The following is a 23,713-nucleotide window of genomic DNA, read 5'->3' on the forward strand; positions in this document are numbered from 1 at the left end:
TGCTTGAAGTCCAGTGTGAAGTTTCCACAGTCTGTGTTGATTTGGGGAGCCATGTCATCTGCTGGTGTTGGTCCACTGTGCTTCATTAAGTCCAGGGTCAACGCAGCCGTCTACCAGGAGATTTTGGAGCACTTCATGCTTCCTTCCGCAGACAAGCTTTATGGGGACGCTGACTTCATTTTCCAGCAGGATTTGGCACCTGCCCACACTGCCAAAAGCACCAAAACCTGGTTCAATGACCGTGGGATTACTGTGCTTGATTGGCCAGCAAACTCACCTGAGCTGAACCCCATAGAGAATCTATGGGGCATTGCCAAGGGAAAGATGAGAGACATGAGACCGAACAGAAGAGCTGAAGGCCGCTATTGAAGCATCCTGGTCTTCCATAACACCTCAGCAGTGCCACAGGCTGATAGCTTCCATACCACACCGCATTGAGGCAGTAATTTCTGCAAAAGGGGCCCAAACCAAGTACTGAGTACATATGCATGCTTATACTTTTCAGAGGTCCGATATTGTTCTATGTACAATCCTTGTTTTATTGATTGCATGTAATATTCTAATTTTCTGAGTTTGTGGATTTGGGGTTTTCATGAGCTGTAAGCCATAATCATCACAATTATGACAAATCATGGCTTGAACTATCTTACTTTGCATGTAATGAGTCTATCTCATATATTAGTTTCACCTTTTAAATTGCATTACTGAAATAAATGAACTTTTGCACGATATTCTAATTTTCTGAGTTTCACCTGTATAAGCATGCTGGATTAAACAGGATTTCTTAAATTGATGAACTGTTAAAAAAATTAAGAAAATCTGAAGCAACCTCTCTGGATTACACTATGATCCCTGCCATAAGTCATCTTATTTTAAAGAAAGCACTAAAGACTTAAAAATTAGGAAAATATTGCAAGATGGGAGAAGGAAAAATCCAATTTTTGTTCATTTAGTGCAGAAACATATCTGCAGTAAAGTTAGCCTATTTGGCTAAAACTACAAACACATCTCCAAAATTATTCCTAATCATTTTTAAGCAGTTCAGAAAGTTCTCAAGTAGGGAAACTACTTGGAAACTATTTTGCCTATTTTTAAATAGGCAAAAGAGCACACATCAGAATTGTTTGCATTGCCATTATCAAGATGATTGTTGTTGGATAGCTAATTACCAGAGGGTTAAAAGCAATCACTTTAGCTTGCACTCATATTCATACAGATACTCAATATACTAGGGACAGTTAGTTTATACTGTAATGAAGAATCTGTGTTCCTCCAAATCCTACATCTTCACAGGAAAAAGAATCCGCTGCTTTGGTCAGTATGTAGAATGTTGAACGATTCCAATGATCCAAGATATCTCCCTTCTTCTACTATTGCTCAGATAGGGAATCTCAAAAGACAATAGTCTTCTGTAGAACTTGTTTCACCATATACTACAGTAAAGAAAAGCTATTATAGAGAAAACAGTGAGATCTGTTAGGGCTGGGCAGAGAGTTGAGAGGCAATAAATGGACAAGTTGCTTCTTCAGAATTATTCTCACCTCCTTCAGAGCTCGTAGTACTACTGTAAATGGATATGAATCACATCAGATCTTAGCTAGTCACAGAGGATGTATATTCCTCCTCTTTGGGATTTCTTATACTGTATATACCCATGAATGATCTCTGAACTTCAGGAATGAGAGATGCAACATTTAATGACAGGACTGTCACTTTTCCAAAATAGCTTCCTTGTGAAAATGTGGCAGTAAGGCAATGTCTCAAAGCTGCCAATAGTTGATCCATTAAAAAGTCACAGTGCGATTCATTGATTAAAACAGCTACTTTTTATATTTAAGTAAATATAAATACTTATAGAATTCACCATAACAGAAGTTAAAAATTCACATTCTTTCCCACCAACTTGGAAACAATGTACCTTCTCCCCCCCCCCAGACAGATAAATCTTTTCAGAATGCTATATTTGATCTGCATCTAGGGCTAAACTATTTCTTGGATAGGCCTTAAAGCAAGCTTTTTTTTGCACCTGATGTTTGCTTATACAAAACCATTTTTTCACATAAAAAGAAATGTGATTATATTTAGTGGACATACACTAGCAAGCTATATAGTTTGTACATTACACCAAAAATACTGAACAAAACTGAATAAGCATGATACATCTTCCCCACCCCACTCCCACCCCTACCCCAGCTTGGACTTATTAACTGTCATGGCACAAACTGGTAAAAAAATTCAGGAACCTCTAACATTGAACGGGGTACTATAAAGTTTTTTTTCTTTCTGTATGATCATCAGATCTTTTGAATTAGTAGGCATATTCTCAGCTTTGAATTGCAGTAATTGATTTTTTGACTTTTACACTAGATCATAATTTTTAGACGAACAACCGGAAGAAGTTGGTAAATATTGAAGTTAATCCCTTACAAGTCCACATTTTTCTGTAACATATCTTTTCTTAGCATATTCAAAACTCTCAACTGGGGAACATTTCAGTGAAAAGAAAGGTGTTGGTTTTTTTTTACATCATCAGGCATACTGAAGGATGTCATGGATGAAAACTCAATTTACAGAAATTTTGATGCTACGATATGTAACTATAGTTTTGATCCTATCAAAATTAAAGATCATTACAATCCACAATGCATTTACTTATACCCACAAGTGCCAAGTATAGTTGACATGGGAAAGTTTAAGAATATCTTCAAAGCAATTTGTCAACATTTGCATCATTGATTACTATTTTTAAGTAGTATCAGTACAAATCAGTACATTTTCCCCCTTTTTTCTGGGAATGTTAATATGATTGTACTATCATCAGCTCTTCAGGAACTGCGATAAATTCAGAACTTGTTTCAGAAATGTATGCTCATTCTGTAAAGTCTTTTCCCAAAGCTAGTTCTATGTCACACTTTAAACTGTAATTAAGCAATGCAACATTATTACAGTTAATGCTCTCACAGCTGTAATGTGAAGTTGGAAAGAATAATTTACCTTTAATATGATGACAACAGGAAAAGGAGTAGCTTGCATTCCCATGGACACTGGGAATGAAGACAGTGTTGTATATGGGGTGGCTTTTTTATTTAGAAAGCAGAATGACATTACAGGGCATTGCATAAGAATTCACGTACTGCTGTGAACAATCTATCTTTTCTTCCAGCTCCAGTTATTTCTTTAGGATCTGAATTAGTTATTTATTAGCAGACCTATTCTTAATCATATATAATTAACAGAATTATCGCATCTCTTGTCCCTCTGTCACTCTACATCAATGTACTAGTGAGTTTGCCCATCCAAAGCCTTCCAAAATTCCACGTTCCAAAGAAATTTTGCTGCCACTAACTTCATGCACACGAACCAAGAGCCACCAAATCAAAAGAACACATATGACAGTAACAATGGAATGTTCTGATCATTCAGTTCTCTAGAAAGAAAAATATAAGTTAAATATCACACAAAATGCTGTCTAAAGATACTCATTGGGGAATCCAAGTCTATGTGCAGTTGTCCATGATGCAAAGGATGGTACTTCAATTTAAAGCAAAGATATAAAAGCAATTATTGTTCCAACTCAAAGCCTTGTTATAAGGCTTATTTGTGTTCCTTAGTTGGTGCATAGTAGAGCTCCATCGGCTTATTCACTTTCCAGTACTTTTCACTGACCAACTCCAAGGAAAAAGAACCGTTTAATACCTAGAGTGAAAGTCAAAAATAGGGCCAAAGTTAAAAATAGAAAAGTGTTATTGCCATTTGAAAATGAATAATAAAAGAAACACCAATAACTAGAACATTACCAAACACTGACAAATCACAGCTGGTAAACAACACTCACTCCTGTCTATGAATAGCCTAATATAAACCAAATATTTCAGTTCCAAAGGAAAAGCAGCTGCAGAGCAAATCAGGTGTTATACTGTAGTATAGTTCCATTAAAAAAGCTATAGGTCTTTTAATTTTTTTAATTTTAAAAAGCTTTTATTGAAATTAAAATATTAAAATGCAAATATATCTATAAAAAGAAAATAAGTTGGGAACCTGTTGAAATGGATAAACATTTGAAATGTATGAATATAGCCAAGATTTGTTTTTGTACTGTCAGAGAACGATGGTGAATTGTACCGGCTATAGGTCTTTCTAAATATGTCTTTCCCATTGCAAAATAGAACCCTGGTACTTTAGTAAACAAATATGTTTGAAAGTACGTTTGAAATTTCTGCATTCTACCATCAAGGTAAATAAAGCTACTTTGTTCAAAGTACAGCAATGTCAAAAGCCACTCCAGCTTTGCAAACTGAAATTAAGAAATATTATACCAATTCTGGTCTCTGAACCAGTGGTGGGTGCAAATTTTTTAAGAACTGGTTCTCTGGCTGGGTAAGCGCGGCTGGTTGGTCATGTGACTGGGTGGGTGATGTCACTCATCACACCCAGCCCTGCCTCCCATCCACTTGCCTCAAAGGAACAGGTAGGATTCAGCTGGTTGGGGCTAATCCCACCACTGGCTGGCCATGCCCCTGCCCATTTTTTGCCTGTTTTCAGGCCATTTTCGGTCTGAAAAACCACATGTAAAACAGCCCCAAAACAGGGCATTTTGGGGGCATTTTTGGCCCCCAAAATACGGCCTGGAAATGGCCCATAAACGGTCTGGAAACAGCCCAAAAACCATGCCAAATAACAGGCAGGGGCGAGGCCAGCCAGTTTTGCCGGTTTACCAAACCACCTAATCTTAACTACCGGTCCGAACCGACAAAAGCCCACCTTTGCTTTGAATACTGAATATGATAGAAGAATGAACATCTTTAGATCTTCAACCATTTAACATTTTGAAAAAAGCTATCAAAATTTAAATATTGGGGTTTAAAGTAATAACAAACAAAAGCTTTTAGATGTATGCAAGTTGTCCAGTATCTTTCATGTTGATACCTTCATCAAGAACACTTTGTCAATCACAATGAGAAAATATTTACATTTCCCCATCAAATACACGTTAGCAATACCAGGGGACATAATCCTTATTGCTTGTTAAAAGCGTGGAATGAAATCACAGTAACACAACTGCCTGCTGTAGGAGTCAGTAAGTAGAACATGACAACAGCAATTAATATCAGCATCATGAGCTCAGGTACAGATGGTTATCGAGGTATGACAGGGCATTTAACACATATTTGAAGTTACAAGAAACCCCTTCTCCAAAAACTACAAAGTTATGACGGGGCAGTGTCCCTGTGGTCATTCACCCTTACATGGCAGCACTCCATCTCCCCCCACTCCAACCCCACCAGAACCCTGCAGCACTTGGGCCTGTTCCCACACCCCCATCATGCACCATACTCTCCAGATCTCATGTGGAAGGAAGGCAGACCATGTATCCCCAGGATGCACGGCAGTGATCCAAATGTGGCTGCCATTTTGTCCCATCCACTTATGGTAATTATAATTACAAGTGGGCAGGACATAATTATGCATATATTATTGAATCCAGGACAGATTTAATAACACCCTGTTTATTCAAACATCTAAACAGACAGAACTCTAACTGCAGGCCTACTCCCAAAATTACTTGACACTAACAATGCACAATTTTATTCAGAGTATCAAATAGCCTTTTTCAACTTTACTAGATCAAGACCAGATGGTTAAATTTAATTTGGACCATATACATTTAAGTTTACACTAGAAGCCTCAAATCCTTTAAGATTGATACAATGTGTATGGAAGGCTAGATCTGATTTGGTTCTTTTTAAGGGTCACTGTAATTTATTTTAAGTACACAGTTCAGTAACAAATAAATATATCAGACAGCTAGATTCCCTACAATATCCTTTTTATTATATGCTCCCACAATTTGTGAGCTTCACTAATTGAACACTAATTCTGAAAAAATAAACATGTAGTAGGTCAGTCAGTAGGGAGCTGCAGCCAATAAAGTATGCAGACTTTTTTAGGCATTGTAAAAACACCAGTAAGTTCCCACTGATTTCCGAGATGTTGGATATATAGCACACTATATATTTAAATCATATCCAAAATAAAAAGACCTTTTATCATTCTTATACATCATATAAGAGATCAAAATCCCAGATAGACAAATAGAAGTTTACTAGCGTGTTCACTTAGTATGTTTATATGCATTTCCATAGGTTAGCCATGTTAGTAAGAAGTTTATGGCATCTTAAAGACTAATCAATTTATTATAATAATCACATAAACTTATGTATAGTCCACTTCATCAAATGCGTGGTGTCTAGACAATAAACAGCTGTTGTAGGAGGTGGAAGGAGAAGAAGGAATAATGAGAATGGAGAGGCAAGAGAATGACTATTAACAAAACAGTAGCTAAATGAGACACAATCTTGCATTGATAAACTAGTGTATACTATATTATAAGAAATCTCAGTTTATTCTGAGTGTATTGGTATTAAATATTTTGGTTCAACTGGTACAGGATAAAATGTGTCTTTAAAATTGTTCTATTCAAGAATAACCACCTTAGGCAGAGTACAAGAGTATTTTCAGAGTCTGAAATAATCCCATTGCCATTTTTAGTGTTAAAGTACCAGTGAATTTACATGCCTCCCCTCTTTAAAAAAAAAACCTCCCAAATGTTTCTGCTTTATTAATGGTCAACATACGTCACCATTCTTCATCTCCTTTCTTCCCCTACCTGACAAGACTATATATTTTGCCTTTTTGTCAGGACTGTACTCCCTTCTTCTATTAAAACAGGACTGTCTTCTACAAAGGCTTATGAGATAATAAATGGTGAGACTTTAATGAACAACAAAGCCCTTGGTTGTTTGCATTATGTTTTTGGAAATATTCCTTTCTACATGTTTATCTTTCATGATAGGGGATAAATAATTCTGCTAGGATTGTATAAGAAAGTGAAAAGGCTCAGAAACAAATGAACAATGATCTAAAACTAGATTTTCCTCACCTCTTTTTAGCAATATATGCACACATTTGCTTTCCCCCCCCCTCTTAGTTCACATTGTAATGCGTGCATAAATAGCTGTGTTACCACAAGTGAAATTAAACAGAAAAAAAATCACTTTCAGAAATTTTCCATATAGAGGGTTAAACCTAGGTATATAGATCATACCTTTTAGACAAATGGTCAACACCACACATCCTGACAGCATAACTTATTTGCTCTGCCTTTGTATGTTTAGCCCTGGGCATAATGACATTCTGAATAGAATTCAAATTTATTTTGAAACAATGCTTTTTCCAACTGCATTTTTGCTCAAACAGTTACTCACGGTGAATTGGCCATTAGCTGTAGCAATATAAATTGTGTATTGCTTCTCACTGGCTGTTTCAAGATTCATCTGATTAGATTCTCCTTTGCTCCGAAGTTCTTCTAAGGCTAGCCTCACAGCTAGGTACTTGGACAAGTGATCAACAGTGGCATTGCCCGAAGTCTTAATGTACCTGTACAAAAGCAAAGATGGTTTATGTACCTATAGATTACAAGAAGACTGACAGATATGAAAAGGCTTGCAAAGAAAACAATCCCACAAATATATAAAAGCAATCCAATATTTTCTATTGTTTATTCTACATGAAGTCATACAGAGACTATAATATTCAACAAGATTCATCTACTACCATATTCAGTATTCCTTCTAAAATAAAAATGAACCACTGCTTACCTTGTCTGTGCACTGTCATCATTTTCCATAAGCGTAGGATGGGGTCTGAAAACTAATTCTATTTCACTTGCACCATCCAATACTGGGTCTATGGCAACTGTTGTATTGTTATTGTCCAGTTCAAGCCCAGAATCATCAGAGGTTTTGGTCCTTTTGTTACTTGGTCCAGCCTCCTGATTACTGTGGGTTGAAGCATTACTACAATGCGAACTATCACCATTGTCTTCTGCTCCGCTGCCATTCTCTATTTGTTGCTTCTTTCCTCTCTGTAACCTAGTACAATCAAGAAACAAGTTCTTCATTTTCAGAGTCTTTGTGTCAACTAGCAAATTTTATCCCATCCATTCTATGATTATTTTTTCATTAAATACACATATCCAATATACAACCCATCACCTACCATTTAATCTATATAATAGCACTTAGCAATAACACTTAGACTTATATACCACTTTATAGTACTTTACAGCCCTCTCAAAGCGGTTTACAGAATCAGCATATTGCCCCCCAAAATTGGGTCCTCATTTTACCCACCTCGGAAGGATGGAAGGCTGAGTCAACCTTGAGCCTGGTGAGATTCGATCTGCCAAATTGCAATGGGAGTAGCTTGCAGTACTGCACTCTAACCACTGCGCTGAGGCATATATACTATTCAGATAGTCAATATAATAATCAGGGAAGCCATTGAAATAGAGAAACACCCCCATAACATGAATAAATGGGACGATGCCTCCTGCCTACCAGACAACTGGAAACTAGCCCTTATCAACAAACGAGTCCCAGCCACGAAAACCAACACTGGACTCAAAACAACACATGACACCACCACCATTCTCCCTCACCAGACTCAAACCCAAACCCATCCCATAGACGAAAGAGAACCACCATCCAGAAAGCAGACCACGGCTGCATCACCAGCTGCCACACACCCCGACCCCCAAACCAAGCAAACGGACACACGCCATGAACACATATCCAGGCCTCAAACTCGGAGCCAAACCAAAACCCGGAACATCACATCACAACCACCCACTCAGGATATCACATCACAGAACTCAGGTGGTTACACCACAAAATCTCAGGATGTTGCAACACAGCCAATGACCCAGGAGATTACAGCACAAGACCCAGGATGTCACAACAATAGAACTCAGAAGGTCATCACACAGCCCATGACCCAGGTCATTACGACCCAGGAGATTACAACACAAGACCCAGGATGTCAAAACAATAGAACTCAGAAGGTCATCACAAAGCCCATTACCCAGGTCGTTACAACACAGGAGGCTGATAGACACACAACCAATACCTCAGCCACACATGTTCTTACGAAAAAGCCAGCCAATCTGCAAACATCAACTCCATCAACCAATCAAGAAATGACAACACAGCCAACCTCCCCACCAGTATATATAGGGAGACGGCAGCTCTGATCACGCTTTGCTCACACAAGCACAAAGCCGAATGCACCAGACTGAAGATGGCGAGTGGGACCTCGTCAAAACGTTGCCAAGATGCTCTCAATCTTACACGGGAAAAGACCCGAACATACCAAGACCTGCATATATATACATACATATATATACATACATACACTATAGATAGATAGATAGATAGATAGATAGATAGATAGATAGATAGATAGATAGATAGATAGATAGATAGATAACTATGCTACATAATATAAAAAACTGTCCATCATCTGTACATAATATTCAGTATTCTAGTTCTACTGCTATTTTGAATTCAGTTCTGAAATGTAATAACAATGTGTCCTATTATGGATGCAGTTGGGAAATTCTCTGTTAAGAATCAACAACTTCCAGCTGAATTAAAACTATACCAAAGCCGATTCTCCAAATTATAAAATACTTGGGGGGGGGGGGGTAGTAAGTCAGCTCATAACATAGAAAAGAACAAGTGTGGAAGCTAATTGCCAAGATAGCATATACAATCAACCCTGTTTTTTATTTTATTTGTGCAGGCATATTAAAAGGATATAGATATTGGGGCTACAACAGCCTTTAGAATATGCTACACTTAAAGGCTAGTTGGCTAAGATTCAAAGCATATTACCTTAAATTATTAAGAAATTGCAGTATTTTCCCTATAAAGGATGGTGTTTTTCAATTCAGTAGAAAGAAAATTGAAAATGTGGATTAATGATTAATTGTAAAGTATATAGAGATAAAATAAAATAATTTTTTGAATTTGGGAGAGGGCTTTGTAAAATAAACATCAAATAGATCTCCCATGGTTATAAGTGGTAGGAAAAATACAATAGTTTCATGAAATAGCAGTTTAACTTCAAGGAGATTATACTGAATGTAAGTAGCAGGCAAATAAATTATATAGCTGTAATTTTAAAACAGTAGAGTATTAATGCTGAATACCAATGCATTATATTCTTGTGCCATGAGGAAATTCATTTTGCAAAATAATTCACATATTACAAATATATTTAATATTTATAGCATTTAGTAAACATGTCATTTGAAATATAGATTTTGAACAAAAATTAGGATATGGTTAGCTATAATGTTGCTGGATACAATGAAGCACTGGAATTTAGGCTGTTGGGGTCAATTTTGCATGATCCACAGTTTTTAAATTAAAGAAAAAAAGAAGGAATTTATTTAAAAATGTAAGCTTTTCAATTATTTCAAATAAATATACATTTGAAAATACTCAATATAGATTCAGAGTAATGGTCTATTCAATCCAGTAATGTGTATTTCAAATAAAAACAATTATCTAGCCTTCTGGTAGGCAACATTTTTTTTTCTATTCTTTCTTTTTATGCTGAGATCTGAAGACAGAGATTGATCGTTATACAAATAAGCATGCAGACAGTCACCCAACTGGAGAACTCTGAATAGCCATCTTTTCACTATATATAAGTTTTTACCTGTTCAAGGCTTGGATTTTCAGGCCCTCCTCAATGCTGTGGCTCAAAGCTTGCTGATTATTGTGCTTGCTGATCCTTGCTAAAACTCTCTCCTGGTGAGCTTCATATTCATCACGACTTGGGTAAATTTTACTGATAAGGGCATCAAAATTTGGATCTGGTCTCAAAGATCTTTTGGAAACAAGCTTTTTACGACAAGTAGGGCATTCTTTGTTTCTGAGAATAAATAAGAAGAATTCCAAAAATATGTTCTTACCTAATTCAAAAAGACTGTATATATTTATCGAATTTTTGGCACATTTTTGCAATCTTTGCAATTTCTTTTGAAATATTTAACTGTTAGTCAGACTGGGAACAGCCATTTGTTAATTTTGCATATCTCAGAATCCGAATCCTTGAAGATTAACTAATTTGTTATACTCCATACTGACATTATAAGGTTTGCACATAATTGACAAAGACATAATAGGAAAAAAGCATGACGCAATATGGACTTCTATAGAATGATTTGATCAATGCTCACTGACCCTCATTCCTCTTAGTCCTGTACATTATTTGATGACAACTTTAACAGTACAAGGAACCTCGTATTCTTTATCCACTTTTTGAAGGGTGAAAAAAAATAAATCATTACTTGGAGTCAGTGTATTAAACTGGATACAAATCTTAATTTGAACTCCAAATTGAAGTCCCAGCTTGGATATAAGATTCCCTGGATGACCTTGGATCAGTTATTGCTCCAGCAAACCTATCTCACAAGCCAATAAAAGAAAATATTTGGGGCTCAGAGTTGAAAAGAGAGGTCCTTGGTGCTCCCTGAGCTTGGTTGTTTTCTTGCAGATGTTTCATTACCCAAGCTAGATAACATCATCAGTGCTGATTATGTTAACTAGTTTGGGTGATGAAATGAATACAATCAAACTCAGAGAGCACCAAGGTTAAGTAGGATAGCAAAAAATACTCATCCCATCCTGATTGCAAATTCTTTGGGTCTTGAATGCAGCCAGCCACATACAATAGGTGACAGGAGACAACGTCAGAAGAGAAAAAAGGCTAAAGTATGTTTATGTTCCTTTGTGGTAGAGCTTGTGACAGCAACAAGCAGACTAGAGTCATCCTTCTGAGGTCAGTAAAATGAGGATCCAGATTTTTGGGGGCAATATGCTGACTTTGTAAACTGCTTAGAGAAGGCTGTAAAGCACTATGAAGAGATATATTAACCTAAATGCTATTGCTATTTCATTAAATGTTGGCAGCAATCTGCCTTTTTTGGCCTTTTCCATCCATCCAGCTTTCTTGTTGAAATAAGAAGCACCTAGTTTTTTAAATAATTACTCTTAAAATTTCCACCCCAAATCACATACTCCAGCATGGGGCAAAAAAACAGTGGCCTTATCCATATCTGAAACAGTCATGCATCACTGGCTGTATCCCATGCAGTTTGAATTCCAAAAAGCCTTTTGAATCACTGGTTTACACTATAAACAGAATTCCAAGGTATAATTCAGCACTGTAACAGTGGTGGGTTTTTTGTTTTTGCTCAACCAACTTACCCACTTCGAAGGGCTGTGATAATGCAATCGGCACAAAATCGATGTAGACATTCCTTAGTAGTCATGGTATTTTTCAGCATATCCAAACAAATGGGACACATTAGCTCACTGTGAAGACTTCGGGGTGACACCACTATCTCCAGGCCATCTGTTATAGCTTCCTAACAATCAAAATAGCATTTTTCAAGAAATTATTTCCTTGCTCCGTTGAAATTAATATTTACAAATGATATACATTTTATTACTCTTATAATTGAATTACTTTTCTTACAACTAATTTCTTCTGGTACAAACTGTTTGTGGTTTGGAAGTTCACATTCAATACAATGATACAAGCTACATATCACTATACAAAGATGGAGAAGAAAGTAACTATAGTACCTGAGGTGTTCTTTGAAGTTCATATAAGCTGAGTTCCCATGTTTTGCTCAATGGTTGTGTGCCATTTGTTTGTACAGCTTGAGACATGGCTAAAAAAATAGAATCACAATCATCATCATCTTGTTATCCGTGTGTTTGTGTGTATATATATATAATTCAAGATGGCAAACATCTCCAATATTCCTGCTTCTTATTTTCTCCACAATTACCTTGTGAGGTGAGTTGGGCTGAGAGAAATACCAGCCCAAAATCACCAGGCAGTTTTCATAATTTTAATAAGCCATGTAGATTGAATATAAGCATAAGAATAGTTCTGCTAGAGCAGGATAAGAACCATTCCAGTGCAACATTTTGTTTCTTATAGTGATTGATGAAATATCTTTAGGGTGCTCTCAAGTAGGACCTTTATACCACCACTGTTCACCTAAAATTGGTAGCAAACTGGCTTCACACAGAGATAACAATGTGTCTTAAAGCTTACTAGTTTTTAACTAACTTGTTTTCCATGAATCTAGCCAACCACTTTCAAAGGCATTCAAGTTAGTGGCCATCACCATGTTTTGTGGTAATCAATTCAATTATTAGGTTAATTATACAGTGTGAAGTACTATATTTTTCTTGGTCCCTTCCAAAACTCCTTTCAAGTTTCCATTGGTTCAATTAGTTTCCTTGGATGACTACATATCCGAAGGTTTTCAGACAATGTGAAAAATGTCTACTTCTTCTATACTACCGTGTTTCTCCAACAATACGGCCTCCACCAATAGGAAGCCCCACCATGTTTTATTGGCATAAAATCAAATTAAGCCCCTCCCCCCAAATTAAGCCCCATATTAAACATGCGAAATGGGGGGAGAGCGGGGGCTTGCCGTTAGTAATTACTTTTGTTGCATGCCCGGATATGGTGCTGCCTGCATTGGTGGGGCACTTCATATCAGGAGACCTTCCACCGTTGCTTCTCCCTTCTCCTTGCTGCCCCTTCTCCCTTGCTGCCGCGGCGTTTGGCGCAGCCACGTGCGGCCAGTCAGGGCTCCTCCCTGCAACCGGAGCCCTGAGGAGACACTTGGCTCAGGCGCTCCCATCTTCCCTTTGCTGAAGGTAAAGCGTTTACAAAGCCTCCCCTGCCCGAGAGGGACCCACCACGTGTGGAGGCTAATTTCCGGGGCCTCTTCCGTTCCTCCCCCGACCTCCCTACGCTGTGCGCCTCTGCGCGCCCGCTCCCTTCAGCCCATCGAGCTCTTCCACCTCAAAGAAAGGCCAGGCGGGCGGCTGCGGGCAGCAGCAGCGGAGTCTGAGCCGCTACGCGCGAGCAGCCACCACCGTGGCCCGGCGCAGGGAGAACTAGCGAGGTTAGCGCCCGCCAGCCCAGGCGAGATTTGGGAACGAGGGGCAGGAGGAGGCACGCACACACCCGCGGCTCACTTTCCCAGCTTTGCCCAGCCCTTACGGCTCTGGCGCGGCCCTGAAAGGATGAGCGGAGGGTCCGGCGGGAGGCGCTCGCTGCCCGCCAGGGCGCGCCAGAGCCGTAAGGGCTGGGCAAAGCTGGGAAAGTGAGCCGCGGTGTGTGCGTGCCTCCTCCTGCCCCTCGTTCCCAAATCTCGCCCGGGCTGGCGGGCGCCTAACCTCGCTCGTTCTCCCCGCGTCGGCTACCGGTGGTGGCTGTTTCCGCTGCGAGCGGCTCAGACCCGCTGCTGCTGCTCCGCAGCCGCCCGCCTGGCCTTTCTTTGAGGTGGAAGAGCTCGCTGGGCTGAAGGGAGCGGCGCGTCAGAGGCGCGCAGCGTAGGGAGGTCGGGAGGAACGGAAGAGGCCCCGGAAATTAGCCTCCCACGTGGGTTGGGCTGCCCTCTCGGGCAGGGGAGGCTTTGTAAAATAATTCGCTTTACCTTCAAAGCAAAGGGAAGACGGGAGCGCCTGAAGCCAAGTGTCTCCTCAGGGCTCCGGTTGCAGGGAGGAGCCCTGACTGGCCGCACGTGGCTGCGCCAAACGCCGCGGCAGCAAGGGAGAAGGGAAAGCAACGGTGGCCCGAACCCGAAGGTCTCCCGAATATCCAAGCTGTCGCCGCCCGCCCACCCACCCGAGGATGCAAGGGGGAGAATTAGTCACCCCCGAAAAGACGTCCTAGCCGTTTTTCGGGGTCAAAAAAATAAGGCCCAGCCTTATTATGTGAGAAACACGGTATATACTTCAGACATGCCGAACACAAGGTCTGTGAGCCAGATCCAGCCAATGATGGGCCCAGATTTGGCCTGCGGAGCTGTCCTAGAGATGGCGAGGGAGCAGCCGCCACCGCTCCAGCAAACACACAGGGGTTCCGCAGCTGGTACAGTTGAGTCCAAGCACTGCGTCCACTGGCCTGGCCCTCCAAGCAGCAGGCAGAAACAGAGGGAGGGGGACGAAGGCATGTGATCTGGCCTGCTGGACTCCAGGCAGCCACCAATCACTCCATCCCAGTTTGTTTTTGCTTGTCCACAGCTGCCGCAGCTGGGATGAGGCAGGCAGCTGCATGGCAAGCTGAATCTCATGACTCCCCCTGCACCTCTGCCTCTATCCCATTGTTTTTGTTTGCTGCATTAAGGATGGGGCAGGTGACTGCATGGCTCCCCTTGTGAATGCCACCCCGAGTCTATGCCTCCGCCTGCTGCTGTACCACTATGGGGCTTGACACCCCCCCCCCGTCCAAATCTTCTCCATCTCTGCCACACAACACGTGGGACAAGCTTCCTGCCCTACCCGTGACAGCCCCGACAAACAAGAAAGGCGGAGAGCCCCCATCCCCAAAAGGCAGCCAGGACTCCCCTCCCCATTCTGACCTGCTTGATTCCCTTCACATTCTTTCTATTAAGAATACTTATACAGGACAAACTATTGTTGTATTCAAAGTTCAAGGAAGACTAGGACTAAAGGCTTCCATAGCTGGGTTGCAAAAATCTGGGTGCCTTCTAAATCAGGGATCCCCAACTCCAGACTGGTATCTGTCCCTGGCTATTTGGAACCGGGCTGTGCAAGAGACCAAAGCATCATCTATGCATGTGAGGGATTTAGATAGTACACAAAATTATCCTCTATCCCTGATACATGGAAAAACTGTGGTCCATGAAACTGGTCCCTGGTGCCAAAAAGGTTGGGGACCACCAATCTAGATGACAAGAGATATAGAATCTTCACTTTGCTGTCAACATGGCCTTCTTGATTTCTTCATGCTAAGAAGCTTATTCTAAGTTCCCACTGATTCTTATGGTTGAAACACTTGATACTGTTTCTGAATTTTGACAAAACATAAAACATCCAAGCTAGTTTCAGTTTTGTTCTATTGCACCAGCCGGATGGAACTTTCAGAATGAGTTTTGTTTCAAGTTTAGAAAAAACACATTTTCCATTTCATGGTCACTCCAATCTTAAATAATATATTTACTAAAATACAGAGACTGGTTAATACAACACTAAGCCTAAGCTAGCCAATCCTGCCATACCAGAGGTATAATTAATACGTGACTCTAACACATTTTTCCACTGTCCTTTTATTTTTAGCAGCAGATATTTTTGGTTCTTTTAAATATGATGCTTTCCAGATGTGACATCTTCAACTACCAGAATTCCCCATCAGCATAGCTACCGTTGAGAATTTTGAGTGAAACCCTCACAAGTAAGGATGAAATTGAAGTTGGAGACTATTTTATTGTTTGTCACAAACTATTATTTAAAATATGTTACTGTAAGGCACAAGAATGTTATTATAAACCTCATGAAGTAGGAGGAACAATATTTTAGATTTATATTTAGTTTTTCTAAAAACTATAAAAATTGAAATCACACTGATTTTCCACATTTCAGGTACTTAAGTAGCAAAATGGGTGCATTAAATCTCTTCTTTCTTCTTGTGCCAAATCCATCATTGGACACTGGCGATCATGTTGGCGATCCTATATTTATCAACAGTCACACAAAAAAGTGCTGCTGAGTTTTGTCTAAACCAGTCCCTTCAATTTTGAAGCCATGATGTTCTTCTTCTGCCTGGATCTTGTTTGCCTTCAATCTTTCCTTGGAGGATTAAGTGAAGTATGCCCTATTTTTCCGGGTGTCGTATCACATGTCCGAAATATTCTAACTTTTTCTTTTTAATGGTTTTGATGATTTCCTTTGGCTTTCCCAGGCGGCTTATCACCTCATTTCTCATTTTGTCAACCCAGCCTATACATAACAGCCACTGGTAAATCCATATCTCAAATGTTTCTAGTCTCTTCAGGTGACTTTCTGTCAGAGACCAAATGTCATGGTTCCAGAAAACCCCAACTCCATTAAAAACTCAGAGAGACATTTTCTCAAAGTTTATTAGAGTAGGCATACTGGCACATCTGGGAAAACCTGAATCTGAAAGTTCCGGGTTTTCCTCCAATAAGTAAAAAATTACAAATCCACCCCCTGCACCCATCATTCCATCATCACATGCCCCTCACCATCGGTTCCAACTTCCCCTCTACTCCTCCTCAGCCAGGTGCAGAAATAACATGACCTTGATTTAAAGAAGAATGCTATTATATCTAACCACATACACTCCATGAAATTCCCCCTCCCATCTTCCCATGCTCAAGAATGTGGCAGCATGGAAGCTTCTGGCACTAATATGGCTTCCAAAGCTGACATCAACTCTCTACTCTGTAGAGCAGGAGAGAAAAGCTGTACATCTGACAAGCCTGATTTTCAATCTTAGGCTTATGTCGTGACCACAGAGAAATTTTAAATCTCTATAATCCCAAATTAGAACAAAAAATTCCAACTCTGCCTTCTCCACTGATATCATTACATCAATTGTAGTCCTGAGGTAAGATAGCAACATAAAATGCTGGAGGTCAAAAATGATTCTCTACCCTTGGAAGGATACTTTGATTTCCACAATGGACGAATGGCTGCAAAAGTTGATGAAGTTAACAGAGATGGCTAAACCTTAACTTTGTTACTTTTATATGATAATATATACTAGCCTATTTAATGTAACAAACCTATCTAATCAGTAAAATCCAAAATCAAAGTTTCATTTTTTTCCACCTCAAGCATAAAGTTGAAAAGTTTCCAAGTAAAAACAAAATTAATTGCATTCTCTTTAATCAAACAATCAATTTTTAGCCATTTCTGCTAACTCCATCAACTTTTGCAGCCATTTGTCCATTTGGGGAATCAAAGTATCCTTCCATTTTTGTGCAAAAAGTATTCTTGCTGTTATCAACATATACTCCATACATATTAATACAATAATTTACATTTTTATGCACATACATAGTCAATATATACATACTTCTATAGACAAGAACTTACATGTATAAATTTTTATCCTTTTAAAGCATTTTTTTGCATATAATAGACTTTTCAATAAACATTTTAATCAAAATCACTTATATTATAAAAATATTTGACTTCTCTTAATTCGTTCAAAAGAGATGATCATTCATCATTTCAACTTCAATGTCAACTTTTTTTTTGCCCTTTCATTCAATCATGTCCAATTCTCACAGACTGCATAGACAAGTCCCTGTAGCTTTTTTGAAAGGTTTTTCAGAAGTGGCTTGCCATTGTCGCTTCCTAAGGCTGAGAGAAAATGACTGGCTAAGGGTCATCCAGCTGCTTCATGGACAAGACGGGACTAGAACTCATGATCTCCCACTTTCTAACCTATTGTCTTAAATACTACATTAAGCTGGCTCTTCGACTTCTATTAGAGCACGTAATTTCTTTGACTGCTTCTTTGCCTAATATAAAATAGGCTAAATGAACTATTTTCTATTTTTTATTTAAAACACTTTTTTGGATAAGTAATTTTGCAGCAGATAATTTTCTTTGGAAGCAAATCAAATTGTGTAACAAATATTAAGAACATTCTATGTTTTGATTCCAAATTAAGACTCAAGGCCACCTTCTGTATCTCTAATCTTGAATTTTAGAGGGAATTATCAACTTTCTGAAAAGGCTACCCACTGCAAATATCCCTTATCTACATGTAGACTCTGACTGAAACAAGAATACATAAAATTGTGATTCATATATAGGTAATATAGGCTCTGTGGAACACAGATAATCTTGCTATGTTTTTGCACTATTAATACATTAAATTCTTGCGATGGTGGCAAATATCTGTAGCTCAGGTAGAGGATGAGGATGGAGGTTCGTTCTTCTAGCCTGATAAGGAAACATTCGGAAACCAACCCACAAGCTAGGAGAATAAACCTCCACCCACATTAAATTCTATCTAAATAAAATTGATGAAATCTTTTTTTCAGCAATATTGCTTTTAACTATTAAAGCATGCTGACCAATTATCAATCAAATATTTTCTAAATGTTATCATTTGACCATAGATTAACCTATGACAAAGTCAACAAATATTCAGTGAAACTAATACTATTGTAAACATAAGCATCTTTAAATCTCATCATTTAACCGCACTTTAAATTTTATAATTTTAAATGTTGGAATACTGCTGGAATGGCATGGTTGCGCTGCGCAACAGTTAAAACACTAGACTTGTCAGCTGGAAAGCCAGCAGCCCGGGTTCAAGACCGTAGTGCCACGTGACTGGGTGAGCTCCCATCCTCACCCCAGCTCCTATCAACCTAGCACTTCAAAAGCATGCAAATACAAGTAAATAAATAGGTATAGTTTTGGTGAGAAAGTAGTGTGATACATCTCTTTTTAAAGGCAGAACTTGAATTTTTTGATTTGTTCAAAATAGTGCAACAAGTGATGATTGCACTCTTTTGACAAGCCTAGAAATACCCAACCGGCCTCTTGTTATACCTACAAAAAGCAACATCTCTGGTCAATCCTGACAATTTTTGGAAGCTCGGAGAGTTCAAAGTTCACAAGAGAGAGACAACTTTAAAAATACAAGTAGTCCTCACCTTACAACAGTTCATTTAGTGACTGTTCAAAGTTACAATGTCACTGAAAAAAGTGACTTATGACTGTTTTTCACACTTACAATTGCAGCATCCCTATTATCACATGATCAAAATTCAGATGCTCAGTAACTGACTCATATTTATAATGGTAGTTGTGTCCAGGGATGATGTGACCCCCTTTTTCAACCTTCTGAGAAGCAAAGTTAATGGGGAAATCAGTTTCACTTAACAACCATGTTACTAATTTGCCAAATGCAGTGATTCGCTTAACAAATGTGGCAAGAAGTCATAAAATGGAAACAAAACTCATTTAACTAATGTTTCACTTAGCAACAGAAATGTTGGGCTCAATTATGGTCATCAGCTGAGGACTGCCCGTAAAGCAACACCTAGCAACCAAAGCTCTTTCAAAGGGACTAAGCTTATACATATTGTTACACATATCATCCGTCAAAATACAAATCTTTCTTAATATTTATATGTTAGTGTGTGTGTGTGTGTGTGTGTATGTGTACATATAAATATAGTTAGTACATATAACTAACATATAAATATATGTTTTCTGAGGTTTTCGCGGGTATTTGTATGTGGATCTTTGGTTATTCGGGTTTTCTCCCATGTAAAATTGGAAGAGCCGAAGACAAAAGCCTGAAGATGATGAATCAGATTTCATCGAAACGTTGCCAAGATACTTCCAATTTTACACGGGAGAAAACCCGAATAACCAAAGATCCATATATATGTGTGTGTGTGTGTATGTCTGTGTGTGTTTTCTTATGTTTTCACGGGTATTTATATGTATGGTATTTAGGTTCCTTCGGGTATTTTCCCATGTCTTAATATTTGTGCTTTTATTATAGCGACATTTTGGCAGAATCTCATCTGCCATCCTCAGGCTTGTGTATTGGGTTCTTTTTAATCTTGTATACACACACACACACACACCTACAAACTAACATATAAATATTAAGTTAAGAAAGACTTGTATTTGTGTGTATGTGTATGTGTGTATACACACAAACACACATATATGCATGTTTATTATGCACTCTAGAAAGAGTGCTGAGAAGAGTTACCAAGATGATTAGGGGACTGGAGGCTAAAACATACAATGAATGGTTGCAGGAACTGGGCATGGCTAGTTTAGTGAAGAGAAGGACCAGGGGAGACATGATAGCAGCAGTCTTCCAATAATTGAGGGGCTGCTACAGAGAAGAGGGGGTCAAGCTATAATGAATGGAAATTGAACAAGGAGAGATTTAACCTAGAAATAAGGAGAAACTTTCTGACAGTGAGAACAATCAACCAGTGGAACACAAGTTGCCCTCGGAAGTTGTGGGAGCGCCATCACTTGAGACTTTCAAGAAGAGATTGGACTGCCCTCTTGTCAGAAATGGTGTAGGCAGGGTCTCCTGTTTTGGCAGGGTGTGGTTGGGGTGGGTGGGTTTCGGACTAAATGGCCTACAAGGTCCCTTCCAACTCTGTTAATCTGTTATAGGGTATCTACATGTGTTTTGTGTATGGGAACACTTTTGAGAGCAGGCAACAGAATGTCCCTTTTTAATGTGTGCCAGAGTCCCGCAGAAAAAAATGACAATAAAGCTGATCTTATTTAACTTTCACTTTCCACCGACTGAAAACATCCTTTGATTCCCTAAAAAAGGACGGGTGGCAACAAGTACCCCACTTGCGCTTCTTCTATATGAGGAAAAAGAGCGCTCCTGGGCCCAAAAAGGCTTGTCCCCCTCGCGAACCACACAACGCAAACCTTTTCCGTGAAAGGTTCGAGACCCAAAGCTTTGGCAAGAAAAAGCGGCTGGGCGCATGCACACAGGCAAGAGTCCCGCGGGGGAAACAATCGCCATTTCTACCCGCTAGCCCTGGCCGGGGCCATCCGAGAGGCCGGAGCGATTCCGACCGCCTTAGGTTACGCGTAGGTAGGTGAAGGCAGACGGAGCAGCGGAGACAGGTTACCCACCACGGCTGACATCTTGACTGTCCCCTTGCAGAGTCTTTCTTTAGCCTGAAAAGGGGATGTCTGAAAAGGAGGGGGGCGGTAGAAAGGGGAGGCGCGTCCCATTGAGCGCCCCAATAACGACTTCTCCGCGAGGGGTGGGGGCGAAAGGGGGACTAGGCTGAGGCTTTTGTAGTCGGCGAAGCCTCCCTTTCGAGCCGCTTTCCTCGTCAGTTGAGCCAGCCCAGCCAGAGCCCCGCTGCCCCGTCCCCTTTTAACTCACCGGCCCCGTTGCTGGCGAGGTCTCGGAGACCGGCCCGCTCCCGACCGCGCGCCTGGTTCTCCTGCCCGTCGTGGTCGCCGACACCGCCCCCGCCGTCGGCGCCCCCGCCCCCTACTCCCCCCCCGGCAGCCAGGGCTGAGGCGCGTCGACCGCCGTTCGCCCCAGCCCCCCCTTCCTCGCTAAGCAACCCAATATGGCGAGGAGCGGCAAACAGAAGCCGCAAAGGACGCTGGGAAAAAAAACAAACGGGCACTTTTATACAGGACGCGTCAGAAACGGAGTGGGCGGCGAGGTTTCGCGGAAGCTCCGCCCGTTGGCCACGCCCCTCTCGGATTTCTTGTCTTCAGCTTCTGTGCGGGGCTGGTGGCGGTTTGTGATGTGTTCGAGGCACTTCAACGACCCTTTGCCTTCCTGCTGTATCGTTCAGTTCTCAGGGTCTCCTATTGCTGCAAAGTCAGTTCCTACTTCTCTTACAGCTCCCTCAGCTTTGATTCCCCTTACCCACCACTTGCTATAACTTCTCCCTTGGCTGGATCCTACCACAGCTGATATTTCTAAATTCTTTAAATTTTATTGTCCCCCACCTCTCTCCCCAGTCCTTCTCTCCCTCTGAACATACATAATATATAAATATGCTAGTGTGACCTGCTGTCGTCGGGGTGGGGTGGGGAGTTGGTTTTTGTTTTTGTGTTGTTGTTTCCCCCCAAATTTTGTTCTATTGTACTTTACTAATTTATTTGATTCTTTTTGTTCTTATTGTTTTTGTTTTTATGTTTTGTTTTAAATATGATTTTACATTGTGCAAGCCGCCTTGAGTCGCCATGGGTGAATAGGCAGCAATATAAATCAAATAAATAAATATAGATATATAGATACATTTGGTGCCTCCAAGTCAGTCTACTACCTACCACTTGCTATAATTTCTCACTTGGCTGGATCCTACATACCTGATATTTCTGAATCCTTTAAATTTTGCTTTCTCCCCCCACCCCCCACCCCCCGTTTCTCTCTGTGTACATATAAATACATATATACATATTATATTTGGTGCCCTCAATTCAGTCTGGACTCCTGGCAACTGCCTGAACTAGTCCCTGCAGTTTTTTGCCAAGATTTTGCCAAGACTAGAACTCACAAGTCTCCCAGTTTCTAATCTGATTCTTTAACCCTGTAAAATCCCCTCTTTATCTACCCATTCTAATAACTTTTTAAAATTTATAATACTGATTTTGTCTTTTGATACAATTTCCCTATTCCAAATCTCTGCATCTGACACAGTTCTCTTTCTCTACCCTTATTCACTATATCTCTGAATCATGGTAAGTCAGAGTACCTTCATCCTATGCTTCTCTACCTTTCTTCTTTATAGCATGCGATGCAAATTGTTGAACTGATACTATTCTCTAATACTCCTATGCAGTATTCAGTAAGTTCTTGAAGTCTATTCTGTTAAAAAAAACATGAACTAAAGCATTTTGATTTCAGTAAATAATTTTAGAAAGAATCTCATGACATTCTGATTGGCAAGCCATTTAGGTGTGGACTGGATGGTATGACAGTCAGGCGAGTTTTCAAAAACTACTCAGAAAATGCTCATCAGTGCTTTATGAACTGAAAGGTGATTTAAGCAGAATGTCACAAAATTCTGTCAGTTCTGTTCAGGCTTTTATTAATGGCTTTGAAAATAAAGACAGTCAAAGATGCAGATGATACAAGACTGAATGGGATAATTCATACCTGGAAAATACGATCAGATTGATTTCCATAGATAAGAGAAGTAGACGAAAAATAACAGATTCAATTCAGTTGCAGAATGCAGAAATCAGTAATCATTCAAAAGTCAAGCCAGAAGGATGAACCTCTACTATAGCCAAACCATAAATGATGTGCTTTAGAAAGTTGAGCAAAGTGAAACATAATAATGAAATGATATAGAGGAAATAAGATTAGGGATGGCTGAAACCTGCATTTTATAAGTGCCATAACTGAAATATATATTTTTTTACCTCTTCTTTGTTTTCATTAAAAAATAGAAAGCATGAATGACTTCCTTTGTTTTTTTTCTTCTTCTTCCTGCAGTCTCAAG

At 39.8% G+C, this 23,713-nt stretch overlaps 1 protein-coding gene across 1 annotated transcript; it reads right to left on the reverse strand.

The window, feature by feature from the left end:
• Nucleotides 1-1,807: 1,807 nt before the first annotated feature.
• RNF2 (ring finger protein 2) lies at nucleotides 1,808-21,851 on the reverse strand. Its single transcript, XM_026669273.2, has 7 exons — nucleotides 21,628-21,851; nucleotides 12,501-12,589; nucleotides 12,120-12,280; nucleotides 10,567-10,782; nucleotides 7,659-7,931; nucleotides 7,266-7,437; nucleotides 1,808-3,696 (listed from the first exon to the last, which is right to left on the reverse strand). The coding sequence occupies exons 2-7, from the start codon at nucleotides 12,585-12,587 to the stop codon at nucleotides 3,595-3,597; spliced, it is 1,011 nt and encodes a 336-aa protein (XP_026525058.1). The 5' UTR covers nucleotides 12,588-12,589; nucleotides 21,628-21,851; the 3' UTR covers nucleotides 1,808-3,594.
• Between the last annotated feature and the right edge of the window lie 1,862 nt (nucleotides 21,852-23,713).

This window comes from Notechis scutatus, chromosome 3 (assembly GCF_049901735.1).
Source record: "Notechis scutatus isolate UNSWTSFEM ecotype Mainland chromosome 3, rNotScu1.2, whole genome shotgun sequence".
Taxonomy (NCBI): Eukaryota; Metazoa; Chordata; class Lepidosauria; order Squamata; family Elapidae; genus Notechis; species Notechis scutatus.